The sequence below is a fragment of the Symphalangus syndactylus genome, chromosome 20 (assembly GCF_028878055.3).
Source record: "Symphalangus syndactylus isolate Jambi chromosome 20, NHGRI_mSymSyn1-v2.1_pri, whole genome shotgun sequence".
NCBI lineage: Eukaryota > Metazoa > Chordata > Mammalia > Primates > Hylobatidae > Symphalangus > Symphalangus syndactylus.
Window position 1 is genome coordinate 28,641,536 of NC_072442.2, and position 21,761 is coordinate 28,663,296.

General features: G+C 54.1%; 2 protein-coding genes across 7 annotated transcripts in view; one reads left to right on the forward strand and one right to left on the reverse strand.

The window, feature by feature from the left end:
- Positions 1-21,761, reverse strand: part of PIPOX (pipecolic acid and sarcosine oxidase) — a 108,626-nt gene that overhangs the window by 64,329 nt on the left and 22,536 nt on the right. The window contains exon 1 of one of the 5 annotated variants that reach the window (XM_055256804.2): positions 366-788. The exons of the other annotated variants lie outside the window; for them this stretch is intronic. Within the exon in view, the coding sequence (XP_055112779.1) occupies positions 366-436 (71 nt within the window). The 5' untranslated portion in view covers positions 437-788. Of the gene's footprint in view, positions 1-365; positions 789-21,761 lie in introns of those variants that run through there. 5 annotated transcript variants of the gene reach the window in all.
- SEZ6 (seizure related 6 homolog) overlaps positions 1-21,761 on the forward strand; it is a 51,296-nt gene that overhangs the window by 11,659 nt on the left and 17,876 nt on the right. For both annotated transcript variants that reach the window (XM_055256779.2, XM_055256780.2), the window contains exons 2-3: positions 12,618-13,286; positions 14,847-14,980. In XM_055256779.2, the coding sequence (XP_055112754.2) occupies positions 12,618-13,286; positions 14,847-14,980 (803 nt within the window). The remainder of the gene's footprint in view (positions 1-12,617; positions 13,287-14,846; positions 14,981-21,761) is intronic.

The following is a 21,761-nucleotide window of genomic DNA, read 5'->3' on the forward strand; positions in this document are numbered from 1 at the left end:
AATTAGCCAGGCACTATGGCAGGCACCTGTACTCCCACCTACTCGGGAGGCTGAAGCAAGAGAATCGCTTGAACCCGGGTGGCAGAGGTTGCAGTTAGCCAAGATTACGCCACTGTACTCCAGCCTGGGTGACAGAGTGAGATTCCGTCTCAAAAAAGGAAAAAAAAAAGTCAGTAACCAAGTACTGTATGAAAAACCGGCCAGGCCCAGAGAGGCCGGGCAAACCCAAGGTCACATAGCCTGTCAGTGGCAGAGCTCCCTCCATGCTCGAGGCCTTCTAATAAGGCCTCACCAGGCTCCTCAGCTTCCACAGCTAAGAACAGACACGCTAGGGACCTCCAGGGTAGGAAGTGGCCAGGGCTCACCTCAGCATCAGGGTAGCCCAGGGGTCTGGGCTTAGGGCCCCTCCATCTACAGCTAAGCTCTCCAACTTCATCTCCTCCCAGATGCAGCAGACAAAAGTAACCACGGGGCAAAGGTCACAAAGTCAGGGAGATAACTTTGGTCCTGATGCACAAAACAAGCCCCTTCATCTGACCCAAAGCCCACAGAGACTTGGGGCTGCCGGGCTGGTGATTCAGCTCAGAAGTGGACATGTGTGCTGGAACAGCCTCAGTGGTGTTGCCCTTTGAACCTCAGGGTAGAGGCTGGGAGGGGGCAGTAGTCCAGAGACGCTGGTCTGGGGCCCAGGAAGGAACCTACTCTCCGGCCCTGGCACCTCATGGCCTTGTCTTGCTGGGCTCCATGGCTAGGAAGGACTGTCTTTGGTGGGTATGTGGAGTGAGGCAGTAGGGCAAAGGATGGAGGGGATGCTATTACTTCCTTCCTAGATCAATCCCTGTCCCCCAACTTCACCACTGCACTGGGCAGAGCTGACCTTGGTACTGGCTCCAGGGAGAATGCAGTTCCTGCCTCCACATCCTTCCTTGTCCCAGCTGACACCTCCAAGATTTTCCATTCAGAGAAATATGGTCTCTGCTGCTGATATGGTGGTGGTAGAAGTGGCTGGCACAGGGAGAAGTGAGCCGAGCACCCAGCTCAGGGCCACGTACTTCTGCCCACTTGCTCCACACCCCCACCTTGGGGCCAGTGGGTAGCTCCTCATTCTCTGCCTCCTAATATAGCAGGTAGGAGAAGGGGCCTGGGGCTAGCAGATGGACAGAAGGAGCTGATGGACAGAAACCCCTCCAAGGAGAGAACGAAGCCCAGTCCCCAGCTCCAGCCCTACCTAGGACTCTGCCCTGGCCACACTCCTGGGAGTTGGCATAAGCAGGGTGAGGTACAGCAGATTGATTATTTATCAGACTGGTGAGGGGGTGATGCCAAGAAGACCATTCCTTCCATCCTACCCCAGGGGCTGGGGTCAACTCCTGCCCCTACCTCAAGGTCAGTCCCTCCCTCTCACCTAACCCCCACTCCAGGCCCCCAGCTCCAGTGCCACCTGCCCAGTCTGAGGAACTGTGGGCAGGCAGGGCTGGGGTCCCCAGGGCCAGCAGGCAAACAGGAGAGGGGAACACAGGGCTGCAGGGGAAGGTGTAGAGCGCAGCAGGTGACGCAGGAGCAGAGGCCTCATTCATCACCTCTTCAGCCCCCAGCTCTGCAGTGGCGAGACCATATTAGACTGTAAACTGGAAAGCAGAGAACGTGGCAGTTAGCTGGGAGCTCCCTCTCCCCTGGGCCCCTGGTCACAGCCTCATGGGAGGGAGGGGACACTGGAGGAGAGAGGACTGGCCCAGCCACAGCCCCAACTAGTCTCTCCCTCCCCCACCCACCCAGAGCCTGAGACGCTGTCCAGGACAGATAGCCCTGGGGCGGGTCAGGTCAGGGCCCAAGGAGAGGGCAGAGTGAAAAGGAGGGGCACAACAGCCACTTTGGAGAGAAATATATCCCTTCTTTTGGGGGGTAAGGCCTTTCTGGGCTTGGGGACTGCTTGAAGTCAGGTCCCAGGGTGTGGCATCCTTGGGCAGGGACACATGGTAGTGACTTGTGGCGCAGGCATGTATTTGGACCTGCACATGCACATGCACTTGAACACACACAGACACACCCGGTCTCATGCACACACATACGCCCACACACACACGCACGTGCACACATGCTCACACAAAGCAGCAGCCAAGGCAGTAGACATTTTCATCCCAGGCTATGGAACAGGCAGACTCAGTTCAAATTCTTTGTCACTTTCCTCTGTGTGAACTAGGAGGATTCACTTTGCCTCTCAGCCTTAGTTTCTTCATAGGCCAAGCATAAACTATTGATTCCAAGCACAAAGGGCTGCCACTCTAGGTGGAAGACAGCTCTTTGTGAAGTGCATGGCTGGCCCATAGCAGGTGCTCAGTAAATGTGAGTGCCTCTCCTGTGCCCGAGGCCAGGCAGCTGCTCTGGGGTAGTAGCCAGGCCAGATACTCTGCCCTCCGTGCTGCTGGCTGGACAGTGAGGCAGGGGCAAGCCAACAGAGCGCAGCAAACGTTCCCCTGGAACACACATGTGAGGGCAAAGTACGAGGCTAAGCGTTCCTGGCTGTCCTCCACCCATAAAATCCTCCTAAACTGGCTCTGTCTGAGCTTCCAGAATTGCCTATCATACATCCAACCCTCAAAGCACCAGCACGCGGCCAAGGTTGGGAAGCAAATCTCATAGGTGGATGACAAGAATCCTCCCTGAGGAATGAGTGGCTGCTACACCCAGTTCCCCGAGGCCTTTCTGAAAAACTCGAAGAAGTCCAGGGCTCCTTGTCATCTCTCCCTGCCAATCCCAGTTTTCTCAGACCCAAAAGGAGGGGAGCAGGCACCCCATCTTAACTCTTTTCCAGGAGTCTCACCCTGGGCTCTTCGTCACTGAGAGGTGGTGAATACTGTAAGGCTGAGAAGTCAGGTAGGGATATGCACTTTCCATTATGGTAGCCACTGACCACATGTGGCTATTTAAACGTAAACTGGCCGGGCGCTGTGACTCATACCTGTAATCCCAGCACTTTGGGAGGCTGAGGCAGGCCGATCACCTGAGGTCAGGAGTTCGAGACCAGCCTGGCCAACATGGTGAAACTCTGTCTACTAAAAATACCAAAAATTAGCCAGGCGTAGTGGCGGGCGCCTGCAATCCCAGCTACTCAGGAGGCTGAGGCAGGAGAATCGCTTGAACCCAGGAGGCAGAGGTTGCAGTGAGCCAAGATCATGCCATTGCACTCCAGCCTCGGTGACAGAGTGAGATTCCGTCTCAATAAATAAATAAATGGAGGCTGGGAGCGGTGGCTCATGCCTGTAATCCCAGCATTTTGGGAGGCCAAGACAGGTAGATCACCTGAGGTCAGGAGTTTGAGATCAGCCTGGCCAACACAGCGAAACCTCATCCCTACTAAAATACAAAAATTAGCTGGCCATGGTGGCACACGCCTGTAGTCCCAGCTACTTGGGAGGCTGAGGCAGGAAAATTGCTTGAATCCAGGAGGCAGAGGTTGCAGTGAGACGAGATCATGCCACTGCACTCCAGCCTGAGTGACAGAGTGAGACTGTCTCAAAAAAAAAATTTTGTTTTAATAAATAAATAAATGGGAGACCAGAGTTTTATTACTACTCAAATCAGCCTCCCCGAATATTCAGAGGCTAGGGTTTTGGTGTTTTTTTGTTTTTTTACTTTTATTATTATTATTATTATTTGGAAGTCGTCTTTCAAGCCTGAAGGAGGCTAGGGTTTTTTTATAGCTGGGGGATGGGGAATGGGTGCTGCTGATTGGTTGGGGATGAAATCATAGGAGTCTGGAAAATGGTCCTCCTACACTGAGTCCACTTCCGGGTGGGGGCCACAGGACCCGGGAGTCAGGAGTCTTGAGCCAGGTGGAGCCATCTTGCCAACAGAAATGCGAAAGTCTTGCCAGGCACAGTGGCTCACACCTGTAATCTCAGCACTTTGGGAGGCTGAGGTGGGCAGATTGCTTGAGTTCAGGCGTTCTAGACCAGCCTGGGCAACAGGGTGAAACCCCATCTCTACCAAAAGTACAAAAAACTGTCTGGGTGTGGGGGCACGTGCTTGTAATCCCAGCTACTTAGGAGGCTGAGGTGGGAGAATCACCTAAGCCTGGGAGGTCAAGGCTTCAGCAAGCCAAGACCATGCCACTGCACTCCAGCCTGGGTGACAGAGTAAAGAAAAAAAGAAATGCAAAAGTTTGAAAAGACATCTCAAAAAGGCAATCATAGGTTCTACCATAGTGATGTTATTTACAGGAGTAATTGGGAAAGTTGCAAATCTTGTGACTTCCAGAATAACGGCTGCTAACTATGCCTACATCTCAGCAGAATTCAGGCCCCTCTCATCCTCCAAACCTGGTGGTCTTTCATTCTTTTTTTTTTTTTTTTTTTTGTGGGTGGGGGACGGAGTTTAACTCTTGTCGCCCAGGATGGAGTGCAATGGCGCTATCTCAGCTCACTGCAACTTCCGCCTCCCACATTCAAGTGATTCTCCTGCCTCAGCTTCCTGAGTAGCTGGGATTACAGGTGTGCACCACCACACCCAGCTAACTTTTGTATTTTTAGTAGAAATGGGGTTTCACCATGTTGTTTCACCAGGCTGGTCTCAAACTCCTGACCTCAGGTGATCCACCCACCTCGGCTTCCCAAAGTGCTGGGATTACAGGTGTGAGCCACCGCACCTGGCCTCTTTCATTAGTTTTTAAAAGGTGGTTTAGTTTTGGGAAGGGCTATTATCATTTAAACTATAAACTAAATTTCTCCCAAAGTTAGCTTGGCCCATACCAGGAATGACCAAGGGCAGTCTGGAGGTTAAAGGTAAAATGGAGTTGGTTAGATCACATCTATTTCACTGTCATAATTTTCTCACCATTATAATTTTGGCAAAGGTGGTTTCAAGCCCAGTCTGGGCAACATAGCAAGACCCTCATCTCTAAAAATAAGATAAATAAATAAAAATATTTCCATCATCACAAAGTTCTATTGGACAGGGCTGCTCTAGGCTAGACAACCCAGGTTTGAATCAGACTGCATTAGCATCCAAACTGCTAATGCATTTCCCTGGGTCTCAGTGTCCTCATGTACAAAATGGGATAATAAAAGTTCCCATCTCATAAAGTTATTATAGGGATTAATTCTGATAAAGCACTTAGAGTGTTGCTGGGCATGTGGTAAATGTATACTCAGTAAACAGCAGCATTCAATATTTTTATTCATAGAACCCTTCATGGTTCACTAGATCCTGGAATGTGAGAACTGGCAGGGACCCATTTTACTGACGAAAATATGGAAACTCAGGTTGTGGAAGTGATTTGTGCTGAGGGACCTGGCTTGTCAGGGGTGGGAAGAGGAGAGCATGGCCTGACTCCTAGCTGGTGCCCACTACCTCCACCCACGCTCCCTCCATGTGACAATGAGACCCCAGCTCTGGAGATGCCAAAGCCCACAGTTACCCCTGTCCCCAACCAGGCTGGTTAAGGAGGCAGTGAGTTCTCTGTCCCTGGAGGTATGCCCACAAATAATAGACAGCTCCAGATTGGAGGGTTCACTCTTCCCAGTAGTTGGGCTAGATGTCCCAGCCCCAACCTGAGTCCCAACCCTGCCCTAAGTTTGCTGTGTGACTTGGGAAAACCCTCTGGACTTGGTTTCTTCTTGGGTAAGTGTGGGAGGGATGAGATGCTCACAAAGGCTACAAGGCCTAGGTTCTGGGAACCAGCCACTGCCCCACTTGGAGCCTGGCCAAGAGGAAGTGCCCCCGTTCATATCTGCAATCCAAATTTGACTGGACTGCAGGGGTTGACCAAGAAAGAGAGGGTGGTGAGAAGCTGTGATGGGGATGATCAGTGGCAGGGGCAGAGAGGGTAGTCTGGGACAATGGGGACCCACCAGCTTGTGCCAGCAGACACTCCCCATCAACTGCCAGTTGGGGCTGTGATGGGGCACTGCCAAGGGCTGGCTGCCCATCTTCTCCCTGCAGGACCCGCTCCTGTCCACCTTGCTGGCCAAGGGCTAGGCACTTTGGGGAGGAGGTTGCCTTCTGAGTGTGCAGAGAGGCAGAATCGGGGCTTGGAAACAGTGTGCCCTGAGCCCAGCCTTCACTATGCCTAGCACCAGGTAGAGAAATGGGAAGAGAGATACCCACTGCTGGATCCCTGCCCAGGGACACAAGCCATTCATGTGTTAGGAGCCCACTAGGAAGTGCCCCCAGGAGGTCAAGAGAAGGGCCAGGCAAGGATGGCTCTCCAGAGGAGGATAAGAACTGACCCATGAAGGATGGGGAGGGTTTGCAGAGACAAAGGACTAGAGAAGCCAATGGCAAGGAGACAGAATCGCGTGAGCAAATGGGGCCAAAACGGGGAAGGCACCTGTTCTGACAATGAGAAGGTCCTTCTGAGTGTATCTCTGTGTCCAACCCAACAATTGCCCCTCCAGGACACAACCAGAACACCCTTCCCCATCATCTAAGCTGCAGGGCTCCTGGCACGAGTGCCCTAGGATAGTGGTGTCCAGCTTGGTGGGGAGATAGGAGGCCCCAGGTGCTACAGCCGAAAGCCAGCAAGAGCAGTAGACAGCTGAGCTATGGGGCTGTCCAGCTTTGGGTTCCAGTCCGAGGCTCTGCCATCATTAGCTGCGTGACCTTGGACAAGTTACATAACCACTCTGGGCCTCAGTGTCTTCATCTCTTGGGATAATGTCCCAAAGCTCCCTGGAGCAAGGGGAGAATGAGAAATTACATATGAGGGCACTGAGGGCATGGTCAGCACACAGTGGGCACACAGTAAGTGAATGGCAGCTCTTACCAGCCCCAGTTTCCTGGCTACAGACCACAGGAGACAGAATGTGTCCATTCTGGCTCAGCCATAGCTTCTGGGTGACCTTGGAGGAGCCACATCCCTGTTTAGGGCCTTGGTTTCCTCATCTGTCTCTTGGGGGTTATATTGCTTTCCCTGTCAATACAAGCAGATGGATAGCAGCAAACCTGCCTCAGGTGCTGGACGCTGTGGGGGTAATTATTTCAGTAGCGCATGGAATTGGAAGCCTCTAGAACTAGGCCTCAGATCCCAGCGGCCCTATATAGCCCTGCCAGCCTCTAGCTGGGGCCTCACAGTACAGAGAGCAGGGCTGGGCCCATGGAATTGTCACTGTAAGGAGGGACTCTGGCTCTGGGGGGCCCAAGCACTCTCAGCTCCCTCAGGTTCTCGGATAATAGGGGTCTGCAGGGACCAGGCCCTCACTAATCCCCTATTAAAACTTGAAAGGGGCCAGGGAACTTCCAGAATAAACTCATTAACTTTTATGGGATAATAAATGGATCCCATTAAATTCTCATTGTCCCCGTGCTGGGCCAGCTTAACCTCTGGAACCGAGAGGAGTGGGCCCCCTGCCCGTCCTGTCCCTCAGGCTCCGCCTTGTACCCACACACTGTCATGCCCTCCCCCAAAGCTGACAGTTGGTGCTGCCATGAGGCAGGGATCAGGCCTGAACTTGTCCCAGAACTTTGGCTCCCGTGCCTGCCCACCTCGGAGGGGCCAGAGGCTTGGGGAATGCCTGGCACCTCTTCAGGGGCTGCCAGAGTGACAGGCAGTGCCGCCTGCCCTTCCAGAGGCTGCGGTGGGTGACAGTATACGTCTGTCCATAGATGAGCCCTCCCCAAACCCAGCATGTTTTCACTCCACAGATGAGCAGACAGAGGCTTGAGTGGGCAGCCCCCGCCCAGGTCACACAGCTAGTGTCACATCGATTTGGGATTGGAACCCAAGGCTTTCTGGCTGACTGGTACAGAAAGATCTGCAGAAACAGCAGCGCTGAAGGGGCAGGCCAGCTGGCCCTGAGGTGGCATCACTGCCTGGTTCGGCGGTTCCCCCAGGCTGGGGCACTGCGTAATGACTCCAGCTCCACCGCACACCACCACTGTGAACCTCCCCTCCTGCAGGGCCGGGGGCTGCATTCTCCAAGTGGGCTGGGTCCAGGAAACACCCCTCCCCTCCCCGCGGGCCATCCCTGGTGGAGACGGCCCAGGAACTTCCCCGCGCCTGCCGCCCCCAGCCCTGGCATGGCCCCGCCGCCGCCTGGGCCCTGCCCCCGCATTAGCTCTTAAGCTATGCAAATAGACATCGGAGGGAGCCCTGTTTAAAGTATTTAGACGAAATGAAAAAAGGCCTGGGCCTCACTGAGCCTCGGTTTCCCCATCTATAAGACAGAGGCCATAACACCTACCTAGCTGGACAACAGAAAAGGCCCCAGTCCTTAAGGCTTCCCCTAAACACAGGCTGGGCCCCACCCCCAGTCCCAATCCAGATCTGGTGGGGCTGGGGTGCAGGGGGCCTGCGCTCCACCCTCACCCAGCTGGGCCCTGGGAAGTGGGGTGGGGTAAGCAGTCCTCCCAGGGAGTCCCAGGCTGGGGTTGGGTGGAAGGGGCCTCCAATCCCAAGAGGGGCCGTAGCGGGGCGGTGCGGGCAGGGAGGCGGGAGCGGGAGAGAATCCACCGGGGAGGCATCCTGAATGGCTCATTAGTGCCGATGAAAGCCTTTTTTCATTTCATCTAAATACTTTAAACAGGGCTCCCTCCGATGTCTATTTGCATAGCTTAAGAGCTAATGCGGGGGGAGGGCCCAGGCGGCGGCGGGGCCATGCCAGGGCTGGGGGCGGCAGGCGCGGGGAAGTTCCTGGGCCGTCTCCACCAGGGATGGCCCGCGGGGAGGGGAGGGGTGTTTCCTGGACCCAGCCCACTTGGAGAATGCAGCCCCCGGCCCTGCAGGAGGGGAGGACTGAGCAACTTCGGAGTGCATCCTGTGTTCTGACAACAGGTGGGCCTGGCAAGTGGGGGACGATCTTGCTGCGGCCCACCGCTGTGTCCCCCACGGACATGCAGGGCCTTGAAGGTGGCCGCCCTTTGCATGGTGCAGTATTGTCCTTGTTTTATGGATGAGGTCTTTGACATCCTCAGGGTCACACATGCTGCCACCCAACATGGAACATGGGTAGTCCCCCGGAGAAGAGAGAGCCCTACCTGCCAGGGGCCAGCCCCTTCCTACCCTAGAAGCCTGCCTCAGTGTTCCCCTGACAGGGGCTGCCTAACCTCTGACTGTGGCCTTCTCCCTCAGCCTTCGAAACTCTGCTATTCAGAGCATGCAGATTCCCACAAAACCCTTCCAAAGTGCCCACTTTATAGCTGAGGAGGTGAAGGCTCTGAGAGGCAAGTTGCCAGGTTCACATGACTTTTAAGTGGCAGAACTGACACTTGAACCCAGGTCTGTGTGGCTCTGTGCCCTGGCCTCGCACAGCAGTGTTGTTGGGTCTCCGGTTTGGGTTTGAGGCTCAGATGTGCTTCAGGCACAGGGTGGGGGCTTCCCTGGGTCCCAGCCAGAAGGCTTCCTGAGGGCCTGCTCAACCAGGGCCCAACCCAAGTCCCAATGCCAGAAGCTGTGGCCCCAGACTTTTAAATGGTGTAATCTCTTGGAGGAGTCCGTGCCTCTCCCTGGACTTAGTTTCTTCAACTGGCTGGAGTGTTCTCTGCTGTGTAGCTCCAGTCTGCCCCTCCCACGAGGCAGGTTGGTACGTGGAAGGACCTAGGGCTTTGAAGCCAAATCATCATAGGTTTAAATCCCAGCTGCATCACTGTGAGACTTCAGGTGAGTCCTTGCTTCAGCTCTCTAGGCTTCAGGTCTTTGTAAAATGGAAATAAAATTCCCATCTCCCAGAGGTGCAGCATCCATTAAATGATACAAAGTCTGGGAAGGGCCTGACACAGTAGTGCCTGATGAGACTGGGCATCGGAGCCCCTGACACCTTCTGCTGTCCCCTGTGTCATACTCTCCCTTTGTCAGTCCCTGCACCCCTGAATTCAGTCAGCCCAGGCAGAGAGAAGCCCCTATCCACTGGCCACAATCCTGGGAAACTAGGGGGCAGGTCTCAGGGCCTCAGGCCTCCAACAGAGTCAACCGGGGGGTCTGGAGATGCCCTCTCCCCAGAAATGGCTTGTCTCCCAGAGGTTATCTTACCCTCTCTGACAGTGGGTGGCACCCGCTGAGACCAAGTGGCAGCTGATTTTGGAATCAATTTGCTCATTTGATATGCTATCTCGATCCCAGAGAGCACAATCAGTGCAAGCGACAGTGACGGGAGGTGCCCGTTAGTGCTGCTCCATTGCTCAGCACCCACCTGGCAGCCAGCGGGAAGAGCTGTGCCTGCCCTGGTCACTTCCTGAATTAGAGGATCTTTGTGCACTCCCTCTCCCAGGAAGAGTCACACAGGTACCTACTCTGAGAGCCAAGGGCCACATCTCTTGTTGGGTACTCTGGAAAGGGGCCGCATAAACAATGCCCGGATCCAGGGGGCTCCAATCTATGTGATTAGAAAAGCCCCCCTTCCTTGCGCCATGCTAGAATCAGTCTCAGCGTACCTGGCAAAGCCTGTATGACATCTGGGGAGTGGGCAAAAAGAGGAGCCCTGTTCTGGCATGTCACAGGCACTGCCTGGACCTTCCGTAACTGATTCAGATGAAAGACAGGCACTGGTGGACCATCTGCTCTGGGGGGTATTGGCCTGGCTGGACATCTAGATTGGACGGTGTTGTCAGTGGCTGGCACATAATGCCAAGACACAGATGGGCTGCTTTAGTGGGCATCTCAGGAGATAGCGGTTGGTCCTGGTTTCTCAGGGCTGCGGGGTGCCCAAGCTTCTCTGACCCAGAAGAATGGAGAGCCCTCCAACCTGTACCCACCTCCCCCACCCAGTTTCCTCCCTCCTCCCGTTTGTCTGACACATCAGAGCTGCTATGGTCTCCTGAACAGAACGTAGGCCATCTGCTGCTTCCTCACGCCTGCCAATCCGTGGAGTGGGTGTGAGCCTCTGGAATGACAGCCCCACCACCAGACGTGCGGAGGAAGCGACCTTCTCCTTGCAAACTCTGTGATCTCACCCCGGCTGTGTTTCCCTTCAAGTCCTCGTGCAGCCATTTTGAGAGCTGTAAGGATCAGAAATATCCTCCCAGGCTTCTCAGAGCTGGCAAAATTCTGTATGAGCTGAATCTGGAGCCAGCATTCATTGACCTTTTCTTGGCAGTTAAGGATCTGGGGAGCCGAATGGGCCACAAGCAGAATATGCATCATCTCTCCAGCTATATGGTTGAATAAGTCAACATAATCAATAGCAGAGCAATCTGTACCTCGGACCAGTTTCATCCCCCAGAGCCAATCTCATTGATTGGTAGTGGCTGCCTGGATAACATTGTGAGAGGGAAGTTGCTAAGGCCCATGTGGCCTTAGCAAGAAATAACCAAAATTGATTAGCAATGCCTGCCATGGATTAGGGGGTTGGTGGGTAGCATGCTAGATTTCCATTCTACACCTGTTTTTGACCCTGCCCCAGATGGAACCTGATTAGTGTCACCAGAAAGATTAAGGGAACTCAGGGGGACAAATCAAATAGAGACAGGATGTAATATTATCTCAGTCAATCCTAAAAAGGAAACCCAATTTTACAGATGAGAGAACTGAGCTTCAGAGAGTTTGGGTTATTTGCCTGAGGGCACACAGCCCTAGAGTATTGGATCTGGGATTTGAAGTTATGTCTGCCTAGCTCCAGAACTTGGCTCTTCCCACTCTACTCATATTACTGCTCTAGAAGGACCATAAAAACAGAAAAGAGTACAAAAGAAATGATTTTCTGAGAACTGAGAGAAACTACTGGGCCCCTAACAAAGAAGTCATGCACCCATGGCCGGGTGTGATGGCTCATGCTGTAATCCCTAGGAGGCTGAGGTGGGAGGATTGCTTGAGCCCAGGAGTTTGAGACCAGCCCAGACAACATAGTGAGATCCCCATCTCTACAAAAATTCTAAAAATTAGCCAGGCATGGTGGCATGCACCTGTAGTCCCAGCTACTGGAAGTGGGGGTGTGGGGAGTGTGGCTGAGGTGGGAGGATCGCTTGAACCTGGGAGGTTGAGGCTGCAGTGGAGCCATGATCGCACCACTGCATTGCAGCCCGGGCCACACAGCAAGACCCTGTCTCAAAACCAACAAACAAAAAAAGAAGTCATGCAACCATGGGGAAATCTAAAATAAAATCCCAAATATGTGACGCATTTCCTGAGGCTAATGACTAGCAGGTTCACTGAGAACAGGAAATGAACTTGAATGCCCTATCATCCCAGGCAGGAAAGACACTGTGGTGGGAGACACACTTATGCTCGCTTAAGGTTTTCATCTCAATTCAACTGGTCGCGTGACTTTGAACAAGTCACTTCCTTTCTCTGGCCTATTTCCTCACTAGTAAAATAAGGCCTCTGCTCTTCATTAAGGATGGCAAATATTTGTCATGTCAGTCTGAGGTGTCAGGTGTGACCTCGTGGAGTGCTGTGTTGAGGAGGATTCTGAGGCTGAACCTGAGAACAGTAGGAAATAGTGCACGGATGGGCTAGAAATGTCTGCCTCTGGTGCTGGAGGAGAAAGAGTATCTCATGTGCCACCCTTGAAGTATGTAATAGCACCTCACTTCCAGCTCACAAATTCTGTAGTTCCGTGATTCTCAGCAGTGAGCACACTCCTCAGGGCTCTCTGTCAAAAGAGAGCGGCCCCCCCACTACTCGAGTTGGGCGTGATGCTGCTCTCTGGAACAGGGGGAGAATCTCTGACCATCCCTTATTATTTCAGGACTCTCTTTAGAGGCCCCAACCGTGGGGAAAGGACAAGCCCCAGGCATCGAGGAGACAGAAGGCGAGCTGACAGCAGCCCCCACACCTGAGCAGCCAGAACGAGGCGTCCACTTTGTCACAACAGCCCCCACCTTGAAGCTGCTCAACCACCACCCGCTGCTTGAGGAATTCCTACAAGAGGGGCTGGAGAAGGGAGATGAGGAGCTGAGGCCAGCACTGCCCTTCCAGCCTGACCCACCTACACCCTTCACCCCGAGTCCCCTTCCCCGCCTGGCCAACCAGGACAGCCGCCCTGTCTTTACCAGCCCCACTCCAGCCATGGCTGCAGTACCCACTCAGCCCCAGTCCAAGGAGGGACCCTGGAGTCCGGAGTCAGAGTCCCCTATGCTTCGAATCACAGCTCCCCTACCTCCAGGGCCCAGCATGGCAGTGCCCACCCTAGGCCCAGGGGAGAGAGCCAGCACTACACCCCCCAGCAGAGCCTGGACACCAACCCAAGAGGGTCCTGGAGACATGGGAAGGCCATGGGTTCCAGAGGTTGTGTCCCAGGGCGCAGGGATCGGGATCCAGGGGACCATCACCTCCTCCACAGCTTCAGGAGATGATGAGGAGACCACCACTACCACCACCATCATCACCACCACCATCACCACAGTCCAGACACCAGGTCAGCTACCTGCTGGCTTGCAGATGTGGAAATGGGGATGAGGGAGGCTGCGGGGCCCCTAAAAGCCTGTCTCTGACACTGTGCCAGCCTGCCCTGCCCTTTGACACCAAAGGCCAGCCTGCAGGAGGCGTGTGGATTGGACCCAGATAGAGCTGAGCTCAAATCCTGATTCTTCAGCCAGGTACAGTGGCTCATGCCTGTAATCCCAGCACTTTGGGAGGCTGAGGCCAGTGGATCATCTGAGGTCAGGAGTTCAAGACCCTCCTGGCCAACATGGCGAAACGCCATCTCTACTAAAAATACAAAAATGAGCCGGGCACGGTGGCGGGCACCTGTAATCCCAGCTACTCAGGAGGCTGAGGCAGGAAAATCACTCAAACCTGGGAGGCAGAGTTTGCAGTGAGCCGAGATTGTGCCATTGTACTCCAGCCTGGGCAACAGAGCGAGACTCTGTCTCAAAAAAGAAAAAATTTTGATTCTTCCAACTATAACATGACCCTAGGAATTCTACTTAACATCTCATCTCTGAGCCTCATCTGTAAAATGGCAACAAGAAAACAAACCTCTGGCTGGGCACGGTGGCTCATGCCTGTAATCCCAGCACTTTGGGAGGCCGAGGCAGGTGGATCATCTGAGGTCAGGAGTTCAAGACTAGTCTGGCCAACATGGTGAAACCGCATCTCTACTAAAAATACAAAAAATTGGCTGGGCGCGGTGGCTCATGCCTGTAATCCCAGCACTTTGGGAGGCTGAGGCGGGTCGATCATGAGGTCAGGAGATCGAGACTATCCTGGCTAACACGGTGAAACCCCATCTCTACTAAAAAATACAAAAAATTAGCCAGGCATAGTGGGGGGCGCCTGTAGTCCCAGCTACTCAGGAGGCTGAGGCAGAAGAATGGCGTGAACCCGGGAGGCAGAGCTTGCAGTGAGCCGAGATCACGTCACCGCACGCCAGCCTGGGTGACAGAGCGAGACTCTGTCTCAAAAAAAAAAAAAAAAAATTAGCCAGGCATGGTGGTGTACACCTGTAATCCTAGCTACTCGGGAAGCTGAGCAGAATAGCTTGAACCCAGGAGGCAGAGGTTGCAGTGAGCTGAGATCGCGCCATTGCACTCCAGCCTGGGCAACAAGAGTGAAACTCTGTCTCAAAAAAAAAAAAAAAGAAAAGAAAAAAAGAAAACAAACCTCACTGAGCTACTGTGAAAACTGAGATAAGATTGCACATGTTAGGGGGCCGAGCGCAGTGGCTCACGCCTGTAATCCCAGCACTTTGGGAGGCCGAGGCAGGCGGATCACGAGGTCAGGAGATCGAGACCATCTTGGCTAACATGGTGAAACCCCATCTCTACTAAAAATACAAAAAAAAAAAAAGATTGCACATGGTAGGTGCCTAATAAAAGGTGGTCCCCTTCCTTCAACAGGAGACTAGACATCACAAGAGATGGTCTTCACCACACACACACACACACGCGCACACACACACACACACAGAGTTCAGCCTTAGTTGGACCACTTCACCAGAGCTGGCACTAGCTTTGTGTCTCCTCCTGCCTCCCAGGCCCTTGTAGCTGGAATTTCTCAGGCCCAGAGGGCTCTCTGGACTCCCCTACAGACCTCAGCTCCCCCACTGATGTTGGCCTGGACTGCTTCTTCTACATCTCTGTCTACCCTGGCTATGGCGTGGAAATCAAGGTGAGTGATCTGGATCTGGCAAGGGCAAAGCTGGGGCGGGTGTATTCTCTTTCTTCAGAGAGGCATATGCTATGAGAGGATGTGGGGATGATTAGGGGCATCAATTGTGGGGCGTCGCCTAAGGCCAGGGCTGGGAGATGGGCCTAAAACATGGTTGGATTCTGTCCCGTGTGCTTGACAATGGCCCAGGCCAAGAGGGGCTGTGGGAGGTGGCTCTAGCCTTGGATGGGCAGGGGATTGGGTGAGTATAAACCCTACATCTGAATCTATGGGCTAAGCAGAGAACACAGGGCTGCCTCGTTGGGCCTGAGAGTGTCATGGAGCTTCATTCATTCATTCATTCAGCAAATCCTCTCTGAGCAGTTCCTCTGGGTCAGGTTCTGTGCTGGGTTCTGGGATGCAGAGGTGGGGGAAGACAGACCTGACCACAACATCAGAGAGGTGATCAGCTGATAGGAAAGTCAAATCTACAGCCCAGCCTCCTGTCCTTAGCCTCCCTGGGTTATCTCATCCCTCCGTTAGGATTAAGACTTTCTCTTAATCCCAAGGCCCAAGGCTACAGGTCCTCACAGGTGTCCCACAGTCTCCTCAACCTCCACAAACCCAAATCTTCCTTTTGTTCCCCCAAAGCTACTCCTGTCCAGGTCAGAAACCTGGAGCAGAACCACCACAGTGCAATGTGGATGGTGTCCCTTGATGTGCAACATGGGGTCACCTTAGCCCTTCCCTGTCCCTCTTCCTCCAGTCCCATCAATTCATCCCCAAATTCTGCCACCATGACACTCCCCTCTAAATCTCTCTGCTTCTCTCCCTCCGTCCCCACAACCACACGTGGTTTAGACCCCACCATCCCTCCCCTGATGATGCAGTAGCTGCCTCACTGGTCACCCCGCCCACAATTGCTCCCTACTCTACCCATCTCCACCTCCATTGCAGTCATTTTTCTCAAATCAATCTTGCCCCCTACACCTCTCTAAGGGCTCCTGAATCAAGGTCTGTCTCTCTGGGTCCACCCCTAGACACTTCGTCCCTTGTTCTTTACCCCCACTTTGCACTAAACAGCTTGCAGCTAACTGAATGGGCCAAACCTTCTTTCCCAAGTCCCAACTGCACATGCTGGTCCCTCTGCTTGGAAGAGTCATCCCATGATGCCTTCCCTTAGGACTCGGCCCTGGCATCACCCTCTCTGGGAATTCCCTCAGATCCCCAAAGCCTGGGGCATCCCCCATCTTAGCTCTTAGCAGTCTGCCTTCCATCCAACTGTTTACAGCTGTCCACCTCCCCAGCTAGACTGTGAGCTCCTTAAGGGGTGCCTTGTAGTGCAGAGCCCAGAATGGGTACTCCATGCGCTGACTGAATGATCGGACAAAGGAATGGAGGAAGGAAGGGATGTGGTGACATCTGACTTGAATCTTGGAGACTGACCAGGGGTGGGCAAGAGAGGCATTCAGCCTGGTTGAGGGAATCTGGCAGGGTGCTGAGAAGTGTGTCCTGCTCCCCGCTCCCTGCCTTCTGTTCTGCTTCCCGCCCATTCCAATTCCTGCATGTCCCTGGATTGGGGCCTGGAGCCGTCTAGACCTATCCTGGGGCAGTGCCTCCAGCCCTCCCCTCTGGGGATATCAGGTCCAGGTCTCTGAATCAGACCCTGTCAGGGGGACCCTCTCCTACCCCTGTGGGGCCGCTCCCCTTCTTCCTACAACTGTTTCCTCCTACTCTGCCAAGCCCTGTGCCCCTCACTCTGGGCTGACTGGGAGGGTAATTAGGAACAGCCACCCCACCTCAAGCCATTAGCACTCAGCACCGCTTAATTAAGGTAATTAATGTAAAATCATCACCTAATGAGAGGTGGCACCGGCTGTGGCTCACTGGGTGGAAGGCACCAGCTGCAGGTGTGGGAAAGGGGGTGGGAGGGGGCAGATGCCAGGCTGAGTGCCCTCCTGCAGGCCTGGGAGGCTCTGTCTGCGCCCCCAAGCCTACCACCCCTACTGAAGCCCACTGGATAAGGCTGAGCCCAGCCCTGGCACCCTCCACAGTGGAGCAAGATGCTGGGCCTGCCTGCCCGCTCTCTGGCCCAGGCACAACCCCCGTGCTGGATGCCCACCCCCTCACATAAGCCCCATGTCTGTTGTCTGGTGCTGCCACATTTTTTTTCTTTAATCAGAATGCAAAAGCCGTTACCAGGCAACCTTGAGACGAAGACCTGCCACAGCCCTGGATTGCTGTCAGGAAATGTGGCAGATGCTGGCCCCACCCTCCACCTCGGTACCACGGGGGCAGGGTCCTTGGGGACACTGTCGGCCCGGATGGCCTGAGATAGTCTGAAGTCATGGAGGGGAGGTGGGCACAGGGTGGCCAGAGCGGGGTCAGCACCCAGTTTGGGGAAGGAGCAAGAGAAAGAATCAGCCAGAACTAAGCAGGATTTAAGGTTCTTCTCCCAGGGCCAGTTCTGGCAACCTCCACCCCCACCCAGGCCACTTGGGACCTGAAGAATTTCTGACACTACCCACCAATACCCACTGGAGAGTTGGAAAAACTGAGGCCCAGGCAAGAAAAGGGATTTACCAAAAGTCGGTCAGTTAATTACTAACTAATTAGTTTTGTTGAGTGGATTTGTTCCACAAGCATACATTGAGAATTTGCTATGTGCCACGCTCTGCGCTGGGCACTGGGGACACAGACCTTCATGATTAGTAGGGAAGACAGAAATCATAAACAACGACCACGGAATGCCCAGTGCTGGCAGGGATGGGGATGGGAAGCACAGGACGGGCATACTCCACCAGCCTGGGGGTCAGGGAAGGCTTCCTGGAGGTGATGACACCTGGCCTGAGACCTGTAGGATGAGAAGCCAGCAGCCAAGTCTGGCCTGGGCAGCAGCAGGTGCGGCAGGCCTGGCCCTTGAAGGCTGCCCTGGCTGTTTTGGAAAGGTGGCTTTGTTGTGTAGGGGCAGCGGGTAAGGGTAAGGGCTTCCAGATCACACTCCTGCCAGATGCTCAGCCCAAGAGCAGCGTCCTTCTGCCCAGGCTGACAGTTGTGTCAGGCCATGCTGGACACTGGGGGTGGGATGGGTGGGCAGCTGGAAGGCCTACAGAGCTCCCCATGGCTCCTCAGGCTTGGGGAGAAGGGACTGCCTGTGGCTTCCCTCCATCATGGAGAATTCTCCACCCGCCCGTCTATGAATTCACTGGGATCACTCAGGGCACATAGGTGGGACAAAGTCTGGGCAAGAAGATTGGCGGGAGCCATGGAGGAGAGGACTGTCTTAGGGACCCACAAATCATACCCCTGAGCAAAGCAGCCAGACACCATGCTGGGCCCCTAGCATGAGACCACAGCCCTTGCCTAAAGTCTGGGGCCTCGAGAAAGACCCTCTCAATTCCCTTTTTTTTTTGGAGGACCAGCCTCAGGGGTACCAGAATCCCTAAAAGCCCTACTCTCCATGGCTTGGACCACAGCCTCTCATAACCTGCTTCATCTCCTGCCTCCCACCTCCTTTGATGGTGCTGCAGTTATTGATGCCCTCTGAGGCTGAAGGTCTGAGCCATCCACAGGGAGGAGGCCAGGTCAGGCCCTCTGTGATCCAAGGAGGCTTGCCTGCTTCATCTGGGGATCAGGCATTGGGCTAGGCTCTTTCTTGAGCGGTCCAGAGAAGACCCTTCAGGATGGATGGGCATGAGCCTCATGGCCCATGTGGGTCCCGGCCCCTCCCCAGGCAGTCAGTCTCCCCCTGAGGGCTCCAGGCCTTTCCGGGCCTGGCGCCTGCCTCTCTCTGCACTTGGCATTCCAAGAGCCTTCCCACTGCCAGCCTCCATCTTGGCTTGGCTGCTCTCTGTACCATCTGGAGCCTGGGCACAGCTGCCCACAGTCCCTGCCCTGGTGCCCCAGGTGGCTCTGTTGGCACACAGCTCACCCATGCCAGGCCAGCTGACAGTTTGATAGCCAGAATACCCTGGCCTTCTAAGCCGTGTCAGGACCAGCACTGATGTGGGCATGGGATAGGGGGTCAGTTGGGTGGAATTTCTGGACAACTTTATATTTCCTGGCTCTAGGCAGGCTTATCTAAGAGGGATGACAGGATGCAGGCAGGTCTAGCCCCATGGATTTTGGCCACTCTCCTCATCCCTAAAACAGATCTTACCCCATAAGGTTTTCTGGATAAGTGCCAATTCAGAAGGGCACAGAGACTGTCTGGTAAGACTGAGGTTTCAGTGTTGGCTCTGCAGCCCACCTCTCTGTGACTGAGCTAAACCCCTGGCCTTCTCTGTGCCTCAGTTTACCTCTCTATAAAGGGAGATTGAACCAGATGATGCACCAGGCTCCTCCTAGCCAGTCCCTTTGAGTGTGGCTCCTTCTCTGGGGTCAGCAAGCTCCCTCATAGGCCTGACTGAGAAGGGGCACCTCAGGTTCCTGGCTCTGCTGTTTGCTTCCTGGCAGCTGCAGAGCCTGGGCCAGGGAGAGGGTGGCTCCAAGGTACAGTGCCTCCCAGGCAGAGCCCTGGCAGACCTGAGGGTAAAGTAAGTTCATAGCCAGCTATCATTTCTGCTGCAAATGCCAAGGTTTTACCAGGGTGTGGCCCACATCTCCCCATTAAATGGAAAGATGACTGCTAGTGCTGTGCCCCTCTGTGCTAAAACCCTTACTGGCAGGATCTAACCAAATCCTTACAAACCCATGAAGTAGGTAAACTATCCCCATTTCACAGGCAAAACTGGGGCTCAGAGCAGTCATATGACTTGCCTAAGGCCCCTCAACTGGTCAGTGATGGAGCCGAGATTCAATCCAAGACTCAAAAGCCCCTGTTCTTCCCTTGGCCCAGGAGACAGGCCTGTCTGTGGCACGAGGCAAATCCAAAGTGGGAGACCCAGGCGGATACCGGTACCTGTCAGGATCTGCCCCAGATGCCCTTTCCCAGTCAGCCCTGCCTGATTCTGGAGGACATCCACTTGGAATTCTCCCAGTTCTGGGGAGGGCCTGGGGTTGCCAGGCACACAAGACAGGGCACTGGACCAGGAATAATGAGTCCTGGCCTCGAGTCCTGGCTTTGTCTTGGACTCACTGTGTGACCAAAGAGGATCTCTCAACCTCCCTGATTACAAGGTTCCCTTATCTATAAAGTGCAGGAAAACAGCCTGCCCTGCCTCCCTTATTGAGGCTTTATGAGAGCTGAAGAGATAATGGATGTGAAAACTGCGGAAGTTCTTATGGGAAAATTGTGATTATCCTATGGTTGCTGTGAGGGAGCACAGGTATGTGAGGGCATGCACGTGTTAGGACACGTTTGAGGGGGCTGTGTGCGTCTAAGTGGGCCTGTGTCTGAGTACACACAGGTGATGGTGACCAAGAGAGCCTAGGAGACCTATAGCCAGCATCTGGGGGTGGGGATCGCACACAAGAGTCATCTTTGAGCTCATCTGCCTACGCCGGGTTGTACTGGTGCAAATGAGTACAAAAACTGTAGTGCCATCTCGTCTGTGGGTTATGCCATTAGGGGACATGCTGGAGGCCTGACTCACAGCTTCTATGGGGACAGACAGGCCAGATGAGGCTGATGAGCTAGAGGTTGGCAGAAGACAACCTGAATCCTTCCACCTCCCACCCTGGAAAGGGCCAGCCTCTCAAAGTGGCTATATTTCTTCCTTGAGCTGACCCCATGGTCTGCTGGAAGCAGGGCAGTGTTAGACAGCCCAGGGTCCTGGAGGAATTGTCCTCAGCTCCCTCTGCTTCTGTCTTCCCCCTGCCTGGCCCCCAGGTCCCCTCCTGTTACTGGCTATGGGTATGGAAGACAGCCCTCAAGAAGAGAGCTGACATTTCAATCTGTCTCCCAGACTCTACAGATGCCTGCAAATTGCATCAAGACTTCATCACCCCTCCTGTCCGACACCCAGCCCTGTCTGGCCTCTGTCAGCCTGGCCCTCAAACAAGTGACAAATTACATTCCAGCCACTGCAGCAGGCCCGCAAGAGGGTGCTTGAAACCCAGGGGACCATAGCTGCACAGACAGCCTCTGGTTGAGAACAGAGAGGCTTCTGGATAGGAGCCACTTCATTCCACACTCTCATCCCAACCCTCACCACCAGACTGGGCCGGGAGCCAGGCCAGCTTGAAAGGGCCATGCCTCCCCTGGACCAGAGGGGGCCAGAGGTCTCAGTCCCAGTTTCCCCAGCTTTACAGACTGCTAGGAGCAAGGGTGGCTGGTGGGAACTCAAATCCCAACATCTTAAAAAAGCCAGGCCAAGCCAAGACCCACCTCCTTGCTAAACCTGGGGGGGCTGGAGCTTGGGAATAAAGATGTCTAGATGTTATTTCTACAGAAGATGCTCCCGTGAAGTTGGGAGGATAGGGAGCTGCCTTGTCTCAGCAAGGCAAGACTGCTTAACCCCATGTGACCTTTTGCAAGTTCCTTAGCCTCTCCGAGCCTCTGTTACTTGTGGGTATTTTACCACCTATCTTATAGAATCGTGGTGAGGATGAAAAGCACCTAGTACAAGGCTTGACACACCCTATGATGGCAATTGTTGTTACTCTGTCGCTACAGCTTCTCTCTGGTCCCAAAGCAGCAAGATCAGGAACAAGAAGCTAGAGGTCAAGCCAGAGGTATATGGGGAACTAGGAAGAAAATACAAATTAATTTCTAGTAATACTTCTCTGCCTTTGCTTTCGTGGTAATTTCCCTGTAGTGAGCATCCTCCCTTCCTCCTTCTCCCAGTGCTCTTCTCTTCAAGGCCCTCTGAGACCCACCTGCTTCAGGCGCTTTCCCTGAGCCTCTGAGCCCTTCGCTCTC